We start from the raw sequence: 16216 nt of genomic DNA, 5'->3' as shown, positions 1-16216 counted from the left end.
TTAATGATATCGTATAGTATACCACCAGGTGCGCCACCTAAGTCACGTGACCTTGTGGCGTAATAACATCCTGCCCACCGGACTGTGAGCAAAGTGTCCATCGTGGCAGGTGGCAGTCAGAGTGGTATGATCGAGGACTCCCAGGGATTTATGAATGTTGAGTAGAGAATGACCAATTCCGCATAGATGGGCATTAACCCATTAACCACTATCGCGTCATGTGTACCCCGTTTTTTGTTTTCTTTTTTCCACAGAAGACGTTTCTTCCAGCGAGCATTGTTACATGGCGGCCAGCCGAAGAATGAGGCACGATGAACGACGGCAATGAGATGATTTAATGGCTGCCGGCCTAGTGAGAGCCCGCGCCACTGCCATGGCTTTTTCGTGACAATATGAAGTTGCTGTCTTTATGGCATCGCTGCACAGTGAAGCGGCGGCGGAAGTGAGATTACTAAACAACAAAGAAAACAAAAGAGCGCCACTCTCATCATAAAAATTATGCTAGAGTTGGTTCGTTTTTTAGCATATGGCTGTGCGCCGATTAACAGTGACGTCAAAAGCTCGGCCGACTTTTTCCTGAAATCAGGGCTGGGCGAACAATATGCTAGGGCTGCGCGTTAAATACCAGTCCTCACAGGGTGATGCTACGCGGAGCCTAATAGGATACAAGGAAGTATTGTCGCACAAAAACACCTGAGGCGCCCTTGAATTATTGGGGGCAAGTAGCGCCAGCGTCCACGCACGACCTTCGCTTTAACAATGTTTATTTTCACAGCCGCACGTACTTCCGCGGGGATCACATCCGGTGATGCATGCCAGCAGGCTGGAGCGACGCAGCTGCGTATTCTGCTGCAGCACGCGCATTTCCGTTGGCGAAAACAAAAATGCAATGCTGAAAAGTGGGCTACAAAAGGTAGTACCGGATTTACAAACCCATATCAGGGCGCTCCCCTCGATCACGGGAGTAAACCATTCGCAAGAGCAACCCGTTTCTGGATGTGCGATGCTCAGAAGCGCCTTGCTCAGGTAAACACACTTTCTGCTCGTCCCATTCTGCTCTTGAGTTGGTTCGAGTCTGCGTGGAGCAAGGATTGCCCCACGGGCCGCTGAGCCTGAGGGTATATAGTTCCTTGTGCTGAGAGCGACATCCCAAGTGACATATCTCTGCAGGGTATTTCACCTAAGGCTGTTAACAATTTTTAAAATAAGCTTTTTGAGTTAAGGGAGCGCGTTTTATTCGGCATGGCATTGTCTGCGGTGTAGTGCGTCAGACTACAGCTAAAGCTTGCTAATTATAGTCGGGTACAACTTAAGTCTGCAGTGAAGCTCCGCCCACATTCAGGCCAGCCGCAGAGAATTCCTCCACTGCAGAAAAGTAGTCCTTTGTGAAAACTTTTTTTGCTTCCTAAACAAGAAGCTAATCGGAAGAAAAAAAAAGTATAAGGTCGATAATTTTGATACCTCGCTTGTTTGATAATGTCAAAAATTAAGAAGCTTATTTTGTGAACTGTTATGACTGGCTATCAAAGTAATACAGGACGCTGTGGACCGTGGCCCAGTGTTAACAACTGCTGTGTTTTTCAAGTTGTATCCTACTATATAGCAGGCTGGTTAGCTTATACTGAACAGTTAAGTTTTGGACTATTACAAACAGGTTTATTGAGAGGTTTGTAGCCCACTGTAAGGAACACCCATATCAATTTTTATATTTTCGAAATTTCCATCCCCGTAGTAGCTGCAGCCCAATGGAATTTGCGGCCGCGCAAGGACGAAGCCGAAACAGCGCGACCGCAGAGCGCGCTAACCACGTCTAAGAGAGTGCATCACACTGCGGCGCGGGTGTCACGTGCTCTTTTCTCAGTGCTCGGATGGGAGCGGCGAGCGTTGCAGCTGTGACGTCATCACTGTCTCGACCAATCGGAGAATTTTCGGACAGCCGGCGGCGGGGTTTTGGTGTGACGACATTTCGAATACTATTGCAATAAAATGACTATTCTTTAAAATTGCCAAGCCTTAGGCGAAACGTCCTGTAATCGCCGCCCCCGGTTTGGTGCCAGCCGGTTGACCAGCGTGTGTGAGTACTCGTATGCAAAGGGCTACGCATGCTTCGCGTGGAAATCCGCACAGTTCCAAGCTTTGAGCCTCAGTTTGAAATTTGTACATGCCTGAGAAGTGAAACAGGAGTCCTAGTGGTCTGAGCCTCCTTCTCGCATGTGGGATATGAGAGGCTCGATCCCCAGTGCAGCCGGGTACCCATCGGTAATACAGTGGATACAAGATTTCTCCTGGCCTGGTGCTCGGCTTCTGGGGCTGAGGTGCTTAGGAAATGGGTCTCTGACTCCAACTTGTGGTAAAGAAAGAATACCTTCCACCATAAAAAGTAATCATCGCCATCATGGAAGAGATCACGAGCGACATAAGGGGTGCGTTGTCCTCCCTCGTTCCCTCTCCTCTCCCTTTTCCGGCCCAGGGAAGACAGAGGCTTGTGAACGCGGCGTGCTCGACGTGATGAGTTTGAGGCCCCTGGTGTAGAGTCTCCCAGAGGTGCTCCTCGAGGGCGAGAAAAATATTTAAAAAGTCGCGAACTCTTTATCTTCCCTATTATTTTAATTTTTTCCTTTTCATTTGCTTTGAAAGCGCATTTTTCGGCAAGTATATATGTCGCAGAAGGTTGGTACTACATGACTGAGATTTTTTTTCTAACGCCACAGAACAAGACGGAGGAGAGACAAAGCGTAGAGACTAGATGCTCTAGTTGGAGTTTTCCAGTGTATATGAGTCCGCCGACATCGGAATAAGATCAACTGCAAGTGGGATTACATGCGCCGAGGGCTGACAAGCACAACTGCACGAATAGGCTTCGGACATCTTGAGGGTGACCTCAAGAAGAAAGCGGTGATTAGAGCGCTTTTTTTATATTTGCGCAAGATTTTTTTACACGTACAGTACGAAGAAATGTACACCTTTGATATTTCGTATTGCTATTATGCTTCCATTGAAAGTGCTGCCAAAAAGCCCTGTCTGCAGAAGCATGTGAAAGCTTTTTTTTTTCGGCGTGAGTTCTTGGCGGTAACTGAGTAAAGAACGCAATAGCACGATACATGTTGGCAGAAAAAAAAATACACCAGATGGGTCCCAGCTAAAGGTAGCCAACCGTTTAAAAAAGAGTGCCATAGCCTAGTGAAACCAAGTGAGGGCTGTTTTAACAACGGTATTTAACACTGTTGCTTTAACAAAAGTCTACTTTACGTCCCAGAGGAATTCTTCTAGTGATCCTGAATGTGGACATAGCTTCACTGCATCTAGTCTTCACTTGTATCCGACTATGGAGACGTTTAGCATAGCGCCACCGCGGTGGCTCAGTGGCTATGGCACTAGCCTGCTGACCCGAAAGACGCGGGCTCGCTTTCGGCCGCTGCAGTCGAATTTCGATAGAGACGAAATTCTCTAGGCACGTGCACTGTGCGATGTCAGTGCACGTTAAAGAAGCCCGGGTGGTCGAAATTTCCGGAGTCCTACACTACGGTGTCCGTCATAGCGTGAGTCGCTTTGGGAAGTTAAATCCTCATAAACCAAACATTTAGTGCAGCGCGCACCGCCACTGCTACCGTTTGAGGAGGCGTCACGTGGCGTCCTACTTTCGTTCCATAACGTCCACGTCTGGGTCGGGCATGCAGAACAGCCGCGTGCTTTCTAATCCGATTGTCGCCTCTGCAGCTGGCGGCATCCGCATTAGGCATGTGCATGGTATCTCGTCACGCCATGTGCAACGTCGCGGGCCAAGCGTGCACGTCACTGAGTGAAAGTGCGGCGTTACGAGAAGACTGGTCCACGGTGGTCCGCGGCCCAGTGATCCATCGGTCTGAATCCACTTTTACCGCGCACCGCTCTCCACCACTGCGGACGCGCAGAGGGGGTCCCGACGCAGCAGGTGTGCCCTCAGCTGGCAAACAGCTGGCCCGCCCCTAGGGCCATCGGCGCCCACAGGGCTAATTGTCTAAATATAGCGCAAAATTTATTTATTTATTTGTATACCCTAAGGGTCCTTTCGGTCATTACATATATCAGAGCATCACATATGTCTCTACTATTGACCTCCCACCTCCACTGCTGACTATCTGAAAGGGAAGTTTGTCGCCTTGACCTTTTTCTGCTTTCCCCCTTTTTCGGCTGCGAACAGCGTGGTCATCTGCGCGTGTCTCGTGGAGTCTCGACGGCCATCTTCGCGCAAGCCGTCTCGACCTCCGCACATTATCTTCCTCTTCGCGGACGACGTTGTAAGTATATACGGACCATTCAATGCCTGCCTTTCACTTATAGAACAGTCGGATTGTCGGTCTCAAGGTGTTTTCTTTTAAAGAAACTCGGCAGCCCTCAAGGCGTGCAGGCCGCAGCTGCGGCGGCCTGTGACTGAGTGTGTGTTTCCTTGTTTGTCGTGCTTGCTACGGACAACAATTCTTTACTTCCTCTTATCCTTTCACGCCCCCTAATCCCTCTGACCTAGTGCAGGGTGGCCAGCCGGAACATACTTCTGGTTACCCCCCTGCCTTTCCTCTGCCACTTTTCTCTCTCTCTCTCTTAAACATTTATCATGATTTAATGCGATCATGCGACTCTTATTACACAAACATTTGCGGCGAAGACTTTAAGTAATATTCAAAAATGAGCGGAGCGGTAGAGCTAGTGGTAGCGGACAGCAGGTGTCAGGAATTATATGGATCGTATTATTAGTACACTGGTTTACTAAAATCCAATCGTTAACATTTTATTTATTGCAGCTATATGCGTCTGTTTGTAATAATAGATTTGCAGCGGGCCGTTAGTAGCAGTAAGTTTAGCTTTTGGAATTTCGAAAATGATAATCTCGGCACTGTTTCGCAACGAATTCTGGCCATCTCGGCACTTCAAACTTCAGTTCCGCATGGCCAGAGCGCGCCTGCAGCTACACCCACGTAAACATGTCACTCGGTGACGCACGTGTCACGTGGTCTTCTCTCTCCCGCCCGGGCCACTGCTTACTGCTCCAGCCCTCTAGCGGAGGTCAAGTGAAGAGTAGTTTTATGTAACCCAGTATGAGATACGAAACCACACAAAGTAACAGTGACTGCCACCAGATGGTCGTAGTGGGCAGAGGGCCAGACTCGCTCTGCTTTGAGGGAGGCTGTTCCGGACGTGTCTGCAACGCGCAGGGCTGGAACGACGTCAGCTTCCACGGCTCGCGGCAGATCCCCACGCCCAACCTGGACGCCCTGGCAGCATGGGGCGTTGTGCTGCAGAGACACTACTCGATGCCAACATGCTCGCCTTCCAGGACGGCCCTCATGACCTCGTACTACCCATCGCGCACGAGTAAGCACGCGTCTTTCTTGTTGCTGCGTCCGCTCAGCCGAGATTTTCAATTTTAAAGTATAGCTACTCAACTTTTGCTTCAGTATCGTATAATTTTGACCGAGGTGTGTTATTGACCGGTAAGAACTAAATTGTATATTATGGGGTTGAACGCCACGCAGCGACGCAGACTATGAGGGAGGTCGTAGTGGAGGGCTTCTCATCATTTTCGATCACCTCAGGCTCTCTAACATGCGTTGCATTCGCACAGCACACATGCGTTCTTGTACTTCGCCTCCATCGAAAGACGGCCGTCGGGATCGAAGCTGCGACGTTGGGATCAGTAGCCGAACGCCAAAGCCACTGAGCCGCGGTAGGTTCGTATGTTGAGCACAGGCAGGTCGAACGAGGCATAGTCAATCAATGGCAGACGTGGAATTAAGAACGAAACGTGTTTGGCCATGACAGCACGCATGGGCAGCACTGGTTGTCCCGCGCATGTTTGTTAGGATGGGTTAGTCGAGGACGTCCGGGGAACGCTTTGTTGAGTGCGACGGAGCTGAGCGTTGTTGAAAGCTACAAGAAAACGCCGCATACATCGCGAAATAAGTTTTGTGCCAACGCTATAGGCACGCATGCGTCGACACTCCATGAGCAGCCAGGTAGCGGCACCAGATGTGCGTGATGGAGAGGAAAGCCGCAGCGCCTGCACAGAGGCACGTGCAACAGCACTAGCAAAGTGACAAGACAACCTCTTGTCTATTATAATGTCAGAGTGGGCATCACGTGCAAAAAATAAACTCACTCACAGGACGGTGACCAGTGTGTAAAAATATTCAACGACAGCTGATTTCGCTGGGTAATATATAATCATTCATTCATTATTATTTGTCTTTCGTTATATTATATTATTATATTATTATTTCATTACATTATTATTATACGTCACTACGCGATCACTAGGGACGTCACCGATTTCGGACCAGCCAACGTGGCGCCTTACAGGGATGTCACGCGTGATGTCATTACATGCTGTCCAATCAGCGTGGCGCCTTGATACCACTGCACGCTGACCAATCAGGGACCATAGTGGCACGATGTTACGCCGACAACGACGACGCCAGCTCCGCAGAATCGGGAGACGCGCTCTTAACGTCCTCGTGAAAACTTAGTGTCGAGGACGACCGAAAGTCACATTGCGTTTAGGAAATGAGCTGTGATTGGGCGGCTGCAGGAGGAGGAAGACAGTGGTATCAAAGGTGACTCTATGAGACGCTTTCGTCTTGCTGTGAGCTCAGTTTACCAGTATCCCTGAAGAGAAAAGTATACAGCAGCTGTATCTTACCAGTGGTCACCTACGGTGCAGAAACGTGGCCCAGAGGCTAAAGAAAGGGGTTCAGCTTAAGTTAAAGACAACACAGTGAGCCATGGAAAGAACAATGATAGGTATAACGTTAAGAGACCGGAAGCGTGCAAAGTGGGTGAGAGAACAAACGCGGGTTAATGACATCCTAGTCGAAATCAAGAGGAAGAAATGGGCTTGGGCAGGGCATGTAATGCGAAGGCAAGATAACCGCTGGCCCTTAAGGGTAACGGAGTGGGTTGGAAGGGAAGGCAAGCGTAGCAGGAGACAGCAGAAAGTTATGCGGGCGGATGAGATTAAGTTTCCGAGTATAGGGCAGGACCAGCTGGCACAGGACATTGCTAATTGCAGAAATACAGGAGACGTCTTTGTCCTGCGGTGGGCGTAGTCAGGCTGCTGCTGATGATGATGAGCGCAGTCGAGCGATGAAAACAAGACAAAGGAAAAAATGGCCAGGCTTGGCTTGGTTAAGCCAAGAATGCGTTGCATATCTCGATGGAGTTCCGTGCTTCTCCGTTGACTCGATAGGCTATTGACTCGATCGCCATTGAAACTGCCCGTGTAGCAGCGCTCGATCGCCTTTGAGTCGATAGACTATCGGTTCGAGGGCCCTCGAAATGCCCGTGTGACAGGGGTATAAGACTGTCCCGGCGAAGGAGCGCAGCTCTTTTATACATATGCCGTGACGTCAATCATAGCGCAGCGCCCCTAGCGGGAGGAGCGGGAGTCAGGTGGTGGCTGCGGCCGCGCGCGACCGCGCCAGTTGGGGCCCAGCTTTTCCTCCGTGACGTCACGCGCCGGCGCAGCGCCCCTAGCGGGAGGAGCGGGAGTCAGGTGGTGGCTGCGGCCGCGCGCGACCGCGCGAGTTGGGGCCCAGCTTTTCCTCCGGCTGTCGTGACGTCACGTCACGTGGTTTGGTGGCTGCCCGGCCACGCCCAAGGGCTGAACTGAGTGATTGCAATATGCAACGCATAAAATGAAAATAAAATATCTGGCCCCTTTCCTTCCCCCAGGTGTGGGCCACATGGTATACCCAGCGGCCCCGAAAGGGGCCTTAGAGCTTCGCTTCAAGCTGCTGCCGCAGTGGCTGAAGGACCTCGGATACCGCACGCACATGTTGGGCAAGGTGAGACGAGCAGTGCGCTGTGCTTTGAGTCACGCAAGAGAGCGATTTCCACAACACAGCGCGACAAGACTGCGTTTGAAAGCCCATGAATGTGTGTGCGCAGGTGGTGCCTCCTTCTCTGTTACAAGGAGGGACTAAGATGACTGTAGAAGTTCGCTTTCAATGAATTGGGACCTCCATTAGCGTAAATTTCGCCCCTCGTACGTGTGAAGCCTCATAACTCTAAGTGGCATTTAAGAAATACCGTACTTATAGCCTCGAGCGGGATTCGAATCTGTGGCGGAGCGAGAAGATCAGCTTCGCTTGCCACTTCTTCAGACCACAAGGCCATCGCCCGCACATTTTCCCTTTCTTCAATGGGAAAACTCAAACTACAGACCCGAACAAACTCATGCCTCAGATCAATGGGCTGCGTAATCAATCAATCAATCAATCAATCAATCAATCAATCAATCAATCAATCAATCAATCAATCAATCAATCAATCACCGAGAGTTAGTTTTGCTGGTCTGTCGGTGGGTACCGAGCCTTAGGACATTACTTCTCAGCATCAAACGCTCGGTCTTTGCGTACGCTCAAACCATGCAGTGGCACCTGGGGTACAAGAGCATCGAGTACACGCCCACTTGGCGGGGTTTCGACACCTTCTTCGGCTACTACAACGGCGAGGGATACTACTTCAACCACACCGTCGCATGGGTGAGCAAAGCCCGCTATAACGTTAGTTAGTACGCACGCCAATCGTTCACTTAAGCCATGATTTAAATTCTGGAGTTTATTTGAAACGAACCGGGACGTCTAAAAAGCGCTTTCTCACCTGACCTACTATATGTAATGCTACCTGTGTCTTATGCGAATGGATAAGCACTAGTGAATTGTTAATTGTGATTTGCATGGCTTAACGTCCCGAAGCGACACGTAAGCTATAAGGGCGGTCGTAGAGTTGTGCAACGTAATAGTTTAGGTAACCTGGGGCTCTTTAACGTGCGTGGACATCGCATAGAACACGCGGGTTTTTGTATTTAGCCTCCATCGAAATGCAGCCGTCTCGATGGGTCCGGATAAGAACTAGCAGCCAACATGCCGTTGTGGTCACCGATTATATGTAAGCTCCTATTGAGGGGCTTAAGGATATGGGGTAGGCCATTTTACAGCGCATCGAGTGCTAACGGAGCCAAGCTCAGTTCTCGAGTGCTGCTGGATTCCAGTAAAGGTCTGCATGGTGCAGTCATATTGCAGGGGTAATGAAACAATCTCCTGGAAATCACCAGGAATTGAAATCACCAGCTCCCCGCTAATAGCTTCCAAATGGATGATCAAGAGGAAAGTCGAGGCAAAATGAGAAGGTAAACAGTATTAGCAGGTCTTGTATGCTTTATTAGAGACGCGAGGAAGCAGTACAGGCCGTCCATGCAGTTCGAAGGTTCAAAAGCAATCACGTGTAGCAAGGCCATGACGTACCACTATAAACGTCTTTCTCCAAAAGCTAGGGGGAAAAAAGGGGGGGGGGGGTCGCAAAGGAATTTAAATAAAAGGGAAGCTGGAATGTTTTTCGAGAATTCAGCGAGGTTGAACGATTTAAATGTATAAAGCTTGTAGATAAAGCACGCCAGATTTTACGGGCTAACATTTAAAATGTTGATGTAATCGCCGATTATAGTCGTGATGATATGCAAGCTTCTCCTCATGGCGTCAAAGGAGTGCGGAGAAGCTCAATAACGACGTCGTTGTTGCTGACATTCCTGACTTCCGCTGCGCTGCCTTCGCCCACATCCTGCTGTGCGTTGTCCGATGCCATCAAACAACACTTCGCGGGCTTTAGCTTCGGCAGGATTAGTTTTACTGCTTCGAGCAAACGTTTCAGCGTTGGAAATGCAACGCCGCGGTAGATGATGTCATTGTTGTAGAAAACTAACTGATTTAGTTTCGTTTCTAATAACAGTAGACTGTTATCGTTTATGTAACTTCGTTTATTGCAAGATACAAGAAACAATCAGACTGTTCGTTAGGAGGGGAGCAAGAGCTCGAAAAATTACATGCTCATCGTCGGGGCTCCCCGCTCGTTCTGCCCTTTTCCCTTGCCCCTCCAGACGGAGGCGCTCTCTGCTGGTCTCAACCTTTGGCCCTCTCCTTCGGGTTCCCAGAGTCCCGTCGCCCGAGGGGAGCCGCCGCCGGCCATAAACAAGCGAGAGGTGTCTGGGTTTCGTCCCATGAAGCGTATTTAAGAAAATCACATACAAAGGACACACAGGTTAAACACGAAAAGAAAACGAAGTTTCAACAGTCATCGTGGGGTTCCCTACCCGGCGCTGTGAGCTGCGGAGAAATTGGAATGTAATCACGGCGTTTACGTAACTATTTCAAATGCTACCATATAAACACTTCGCCCACATTATCGGAAAACTTTACACATTCTACTCCTTTAAGCTCGTCAGATTCTTAAACTTCTTTAGTTGCCCTTTAATTCTATAATACGATTTTGACCACGCTTAGTCTGGCTTACGCCGCCAAACTATGAAATCAATTTCATATCTTTTTTTCTTGGAACTCACAGCAAGGACACTGCGGCTTGGACATGTGGCACAACATTGGCCACAGAGTGCAACCCGTCACCAACCTCACCGGTGTCTACTCGACGTCTGCGTACACCAACCAGGCGAGGAAGATCATCGCCGATCATGACACTAATAAGGTGAACCACGGCTTCATAACTTGTAGGTAAATGCATGACCCCAGATGTCATCGAGCGAGAAAGAGAGATGAAGCAGATGTCATTTCGGACTAGACTCCGAAATCTGAAGCGTGGAAGCAGGTCCAGTTCGTTCGGATGATGTGAAAAAATAAAATAGGGGGGGGGGTCGATGGTTTCCCAAACGTGAGGATTGCGTTAAAACCGTCGTTTGTTTATTTAGTCATTGAAATATAAATTTTTACGTTACTTTAAGGAAACCGCCATGGAGAACTGGCTTAGCGGTGGCAGCAAAGAATGTGGTTACTACGTTTCACGTCGATGTAAACCTTTATTTTTTGCTTATAATTACTACCTTCAACTACACTGGCCAAGTCTACATGAAAACGGCAAGTATCGCATAAAATCAAGTTCGTAGAATATAACCCGGCAGGCTAGTGTAAAGGGGGGACGATGCGCTAAAAAAATGGACTGAATTAATGCGACAACTATGGTGCTCTTTGTCCAAGGTGCCCTGTGCCAATGAAATCAAATCATCATCATCATCATTATAGATTCAGTGGGACAGTTGAGGGCCAATCGAGATTGGAAATTCACGTCCAGAGGGGCATATTCCAGCTACTACGGTGGGGACAGAGCGTCAACCATCACGGGTTCGATTTTCGCGCGAGCCCAAGGCCTCGATTAGTCGTCACTTTACACATGCACTGGGAGCACTGATGCGGTGTACTCAACCTCCGCAGGGAAAAGAGCGACTGGAGGAAACAGGCCTCCAAGTTCACGAATTAGACGTTTATTTCCAGCGTCGTACAGCGGCGCACACGCTCAGTGTCACCCCGTCCCAAGGGAACGTCACGAACGAGGCTGCGATGTGCGTGCACGAGGCGGGGACACTAGCAACGAGTGCCACTAGCACGCCGCTGTAAAGATTTCCGCGGCAGAGCTAAGATGTATCTCGTGGCGATCACTGAGCACCCGTCTCGGCTGCGAGAGGTAAACGGTTCGAAACCCACCGCCAAGTAGCCACAGGCACAGAAATGAGAACAAGCGTTCCGCGGCCAGACGCCCGGCTTTCTTCAGGGGCGGGAACTTAGCAGAAGCCCCGTAAACCTCACTGCGTCCCCCGCGAGTAAAACCCAGTTTCTAACGACAGCGCAGCTTGCTAAACGTGGTTCCTAGCACGAGGTGCACAATTGCCCACATCCTTGTGACAGTGGGGCAGCAGAGAAAAAAGGGACATAAGGGAGTTCTACCGCACAAGGCGGATTTGTATTACTTTCGTGTGCCTGTTCAAGCTCCAAGCCCATCAACATTGTAAAACCAATCACTAGGCTGGGGGATAACCTTGAACCCATTCGAAGAAGCCGGTGGGTAGCCGGCCGGAAGTAGGAGTCGAAGTCACTCCCTCCCGAAGCCGAGGCGGTTGCTCTATGCGCTGTACCCCCCTAGACCGTACTACTATGGTCCCTGACTTAGCAAGTGTGGACAGCGGGGCTATTTGTTGCTTTGTAACACTTTAAGTCACTTTGTTTGTAACACTTCGCTATTTGTGAGTGACACTGTGTGTGTGAAAAGCATACACCTTCAGTGAACCTCTTATACAGATCCACAGAACCTTTTATACAGCGTCAAGTGCTTGAGTAATGATAGAGCTTGGCCCTGTGTTTTTTTCCGCAGCCCCTGTTCTTGTACGTGGCCTACGAGGCCGCTCACAGCACGTGCAATGGTTGCACCCCAGAGGCACCCCAGGAGGAAGTGGACAAGTTCGCGTACATTGAAGCCTCCAACCGCACTTTCTTCGCCGGTGAGTTGAATGGCCGAGAATATACTAATATGACACCTATTCGTGAATTTTCCATCCGCTGCCTGCGAACCCTTCTTCTTGGTGTTGCACGTTAGGCTAAGTCATCAAATAATGCAATGAGTGCGGGGACACTGTTTGTTACCCCCAAAGATCTGCGGAGGCGTAATGTTAACACCGACTAGCTGTGAATGATCCCCGCACCGACCAAAGCAAAGGACTGTTCATTACCATGACGTCCTCTGTGCGCGCGAGATTGGTGATTCCTAAGCCACAGAAAGCAAAGATACTACAAGCCCTGTGGCATCTCTGACGCTTGTGGTTTTGATGGTTGATTGATTGTGTTTGGTAGTGTCTTCAACTTCTGTACTTAATTTCTGCTGTCCCGTCCATTGGTTGTTACAAAGATGACTATTCGATGAACGAGGTTGACACCGTAAACAACCGACCAATTTTCGCATGTATACAGCACTTCAGTGTGCACATATGACTTGCTTCTGCGCCCAGAGAGTGGCCGCCTTCAGTGTCTGTATGCATGTCAGATTTCGGTGTCTACAGTCGCGTGGGACGGTGCTTTGCAGGCGCCGTCGATGTGATGGACCAGTCCATCGGGCAGGTTCTGGAGGCGCTGCAGTCGCGCGGCATGCTCGCCGACAGTGTGGTGGTGTTCGCCAGCGACAACGGCGCCGGGCCGCTGGCCTCGGCAGCCGCCGAGTTCCCCAACGCCGGCTCCAACTGGCCCCTGCGTGGGGCCAAGGAGGGCCAGTGGGAGGGCGGGGTGCGCACGCCTGCGCTCTTCTGGTCCGGGCGCGCCCTCAAGGACCTGCCGCGGGCCCCGTCACAACAGGTGGTGCACCTGGTCGACTGGGCGCCCACGTTCTACGCGGCAGCAGGTACAGTTCCGAGTGAACTGGTCTTTCATTTCTGGCTGACTGAATGAGAGAATACCTTTACTTTCGCGGCCGCCAAAACCATATTCCTCCTAAGTCCGGCATCGCACGGAAAAGGAATGCTCTACTCTGAAAACTTATCCACTGACTCTACTAGCGACGGACTGAGAGGAGTGCTACTCGAAGAAGGAGTATCTGTGGAAAACTGAAAGAGCGCTCTTTAACCATAAAGATATGAAGTCTACCGCAGCGGTGGCCTAGTCGTTTGAGCATCCGCCTCGAACGCGGGAGGTGCGGGGTTCGACACCCAGCGCCACCGGGTACCCACCGGAGATACAATGGACACAAGCTTTCCCCTGCCTGGTGCTCGGCTTCTTTGGGGTCGAATGCTCGGGAAATGGGTTGTTAACCCCACCTTGAGTAGAAGAAACAACCGTGTTCCATGGCGCTGTTTGGCCACAGATGCCCTTGCCCCATAAAAATTATATAAAGTCACTGTCCTATTCTCTACCTCAGAATACCGTGAAATATAAATGCCTTAACATCTGTCGCTGAATCTCACGTCACACCGTAGAAACCGCCACTCTCCGTCTCTCCAAGGTGGTGACATTTCCAAGCTCGGTGACGTGGACGGCAAGGACCTGTGGCGAGCGCTATCGACGGGGACGGAGAAAGACCGGGGAGACGTGATCGTGGAGCTGGAAGGCCACAAGCAAATGTCAGCAATCATCTCCGGGAGGCAAGGAACTCAGGCTTCGATCGTTACCAGACAGACACATCCACCTTGGTTAAACGATATCTTACTGCCGCTACCGGAAATATATCTTCATTACAACCTTCTCGACTAAAGAATGGGCCTCTTCGATTATCCACCTCTGGCAGCCCGCAGGCAGCCCGCGGGCTACCAGAGCGCGCCGCCAGGCGCTCGATTTTCTCGGGCTGCTCCGCCCACTTCCGGTGGCTACCCAGAACGCGTTCGATTTTCTCTGGCTGGGCGGTTTCGGGCTGCCAGCTGGCAGCCAGACTCGCCAGGACGATTTTGTGCTGGCAGCGTCGTCTGCTAGTTCCACAGCTCTCCGCTCTGGCGGCTAGCAGACGACAAAATGGAGGGAGGCGCATTCGCGACAGCTTCGGTGGTTAATAGCTAGGGCGCAGAAACGGCGTTCGCGTTCGTATATGTGCTGTTTTCCTAACCGTGTCTTATTTCGAGTGGAATCTCCGAGCCGTATCCTGTTTACTCGTTTCAACTGACGCTTCCTATTTCGGCATCTCCGCGCGGCGTCTCGCGCGAAGCGTTGTTTTCTCTCTTGATTACTTGAGAAGATAGGTTGGTTTCCGGTCGTATTTTATTTTACTATGTTCACGTCGGCATCTCTCTAAACTGCATGCATGCATGAGTGCTCTTGTACGCTGGCTTGCAGCTGGTAACCTTCTCTTCTTGCGGCGTCTACGATATATCTATTCTTGAATCAGCCGTATTTATCTTTGTTGCGTGTCTTGTAGGTTCAGCGGACGCTCCCGATTTGTTTTTCGAACGACGATGGCCGCGCTTCGGATATCATATCGCAAATTTCGGCAGTTCTGCGTGGCGTCTCAAACGGGCGCGCCGTTATCTCTCTCAAACTCGTTAGCGCGCTTATATCTTTTCGTTTGCGCGGCGGGTACAGCTGTATATTGTATATATTTATTTGCTTTTTTTTCTCTTGCAGGCTCAGCGACCGCTAACGACGCCTGTTTCGTTCGCACCTCTGGGTTTCGGCTCGATCGTATCGGCATGCGCGCTCCGATCGAGCGTCCCGTACACACGCGTGAGACGCGGTTCACGAGATAATTAACGGATGCATCGTATATATGAGACACGGGCGTCTCATATACGGTATGCACCCGTTATCTCGTGAACTCCACGCGGTTGGTTTCCGGTCTTGTTTTATTGCAGCACATGTACGCGCGTGTCGGCGCGCTCCTCTGATGTGCATGCAAGCATATGTGCCGGCGTGCATGCGTTGTAGCGCTTTTTGCTGCTGGCTTAAGTGGTATCTAATTCTTAGTTTGTGGCGTCTACGATATCGATATCTCTCTTCTGGTATCAACATATCTTAAATTTGGTTCGTCTCTTGCAGAGGTTGAGCGATATCGTTCTGTTTCGGACAGCACTTCGGCATCCAGCTCTGCTCGGCACCCGTGCGGCATCACTTTGGTGCCGACATGCATGCGTGCGCGTGTAAGCTTACGGGTAGTATCTTATTCTGTTTCTTTGGCGGTTTACGTATGTCTAGCAGGAGTCATTCGTTTTGCATGCTATCCTTTGCATCTTATTCGGCCCTTATTTATACGTCACCTCCCTTCCAACGCTTTCACTTCATACGTTCCTTTCGGAGATGGCCGCGCCGCTGAGAATCATCTTGGAAGGTGTGGAGAGAGAAATTTTTGAGGCAGTCGACGACACCGGTGCACCCATTGTCCACGGAAACCTGCGCCTTTATGCGACAGCAGGTACGTACGTACGTGTACCTTTCTCGCTTGTATGTATATGCAATATTTGATCAGTATACTTAATGCGCAACATATATATGCTCTCCTTTGGTTGCAGACAACGTGCAGGTTTGGCTGAATGCGCCGGCAGCCCCCGTCCCACATACCATCGAGCCCGAGGAGTTGTGGCCTCGGGCCAAAGTTCTTTTCCTGAATAAAAATTTCAAATCAGACCCTTCTAAACGCCTAAAAACTAAAAGACAACTCTGGGAAAATTTGGCAGATTTAGTGAATTCCAAATTCGGTTGCCATTTGACCCATTCGCAAATTGAGAACAAGTGGAGAAATCTAGAGAGAAAATATAAAACGGTGCGACAGCATAATAGCCAGTCAGGGGCGGACCGGAGAACATGTGAGTTTGAAGAGTAAGTATACGTAGAACATGATCTCAGTAGAGATAATTAACTTCTACTGAATGGAAAACTTTGTTTTCCTGATTCTACATACGTGACTTTTGCCCCTGAAGCAGTTTAGTCATTCCACAAAC

General features: G+C 50.1%; 1 protein-coding gene across 1 annotated transcript in view; it reads left to right on the top strand.

The window, feature by feature from the left end:
* Positions 1–934: 934 nt before the first annotated feature.
* LOC144106746 (arylsulfatase B-like) overlaps positions 935–16216 on the top strand; it is a 28261-nt gene continuing 12979 nt past the window's right edge. The window contains exons 1-9 of the mRNA XM_077639589.1: positions 935–1026; positions 4181–4277; positions 5190–5349; positions 7705–7817; positions 8406–8516; positions 10372–10509; positions 12184–12310; positions 12889–13200; positions 13798–13936. Coding sequence (XP_077495715.1) covers positions 1004–1026; positions 4181–4277; positions 5190–5349; positions 7705–7817; positions 8406–8516; positions 10372–10509; positions 12184–12310; positions 12889–13200; positions 13798–13936 — 1220 coding nt within the window. The 5' untranslated portion in view covers positions 935–1003. The remainder of the gene's footprint in view (positions 1027–4180; positions 4278–5189; positions 5350–7704; positions 7818–8405; positions 8517–10371; positions 10510–12183; positions 12311–12888; positions 13201–13797; positions 13937–16216) is intronic.

Source organism: Amblyomma americanum, chromosome 10, assembly GCF_052857255.1.
Source record: "Amblyomma americanum isolate KBUSLIRL-KWMA chromosome 10, ASM5285725v1, whole genome shotgun sequence".
In the NCBI taxonomy this organism is placed as follows: domain Eukaryota; kingdom Metazoa; phylum Arthropoda; class Arachnida; order Ixodida; family Ixodidae; genus Amblyomma; species Amblyomma americanum.
The sequence above is the reverse complement of the archived record's forward strand: the minus strand, read 5'-3'. Positions and strand labels throughout refer to the sequence as shown.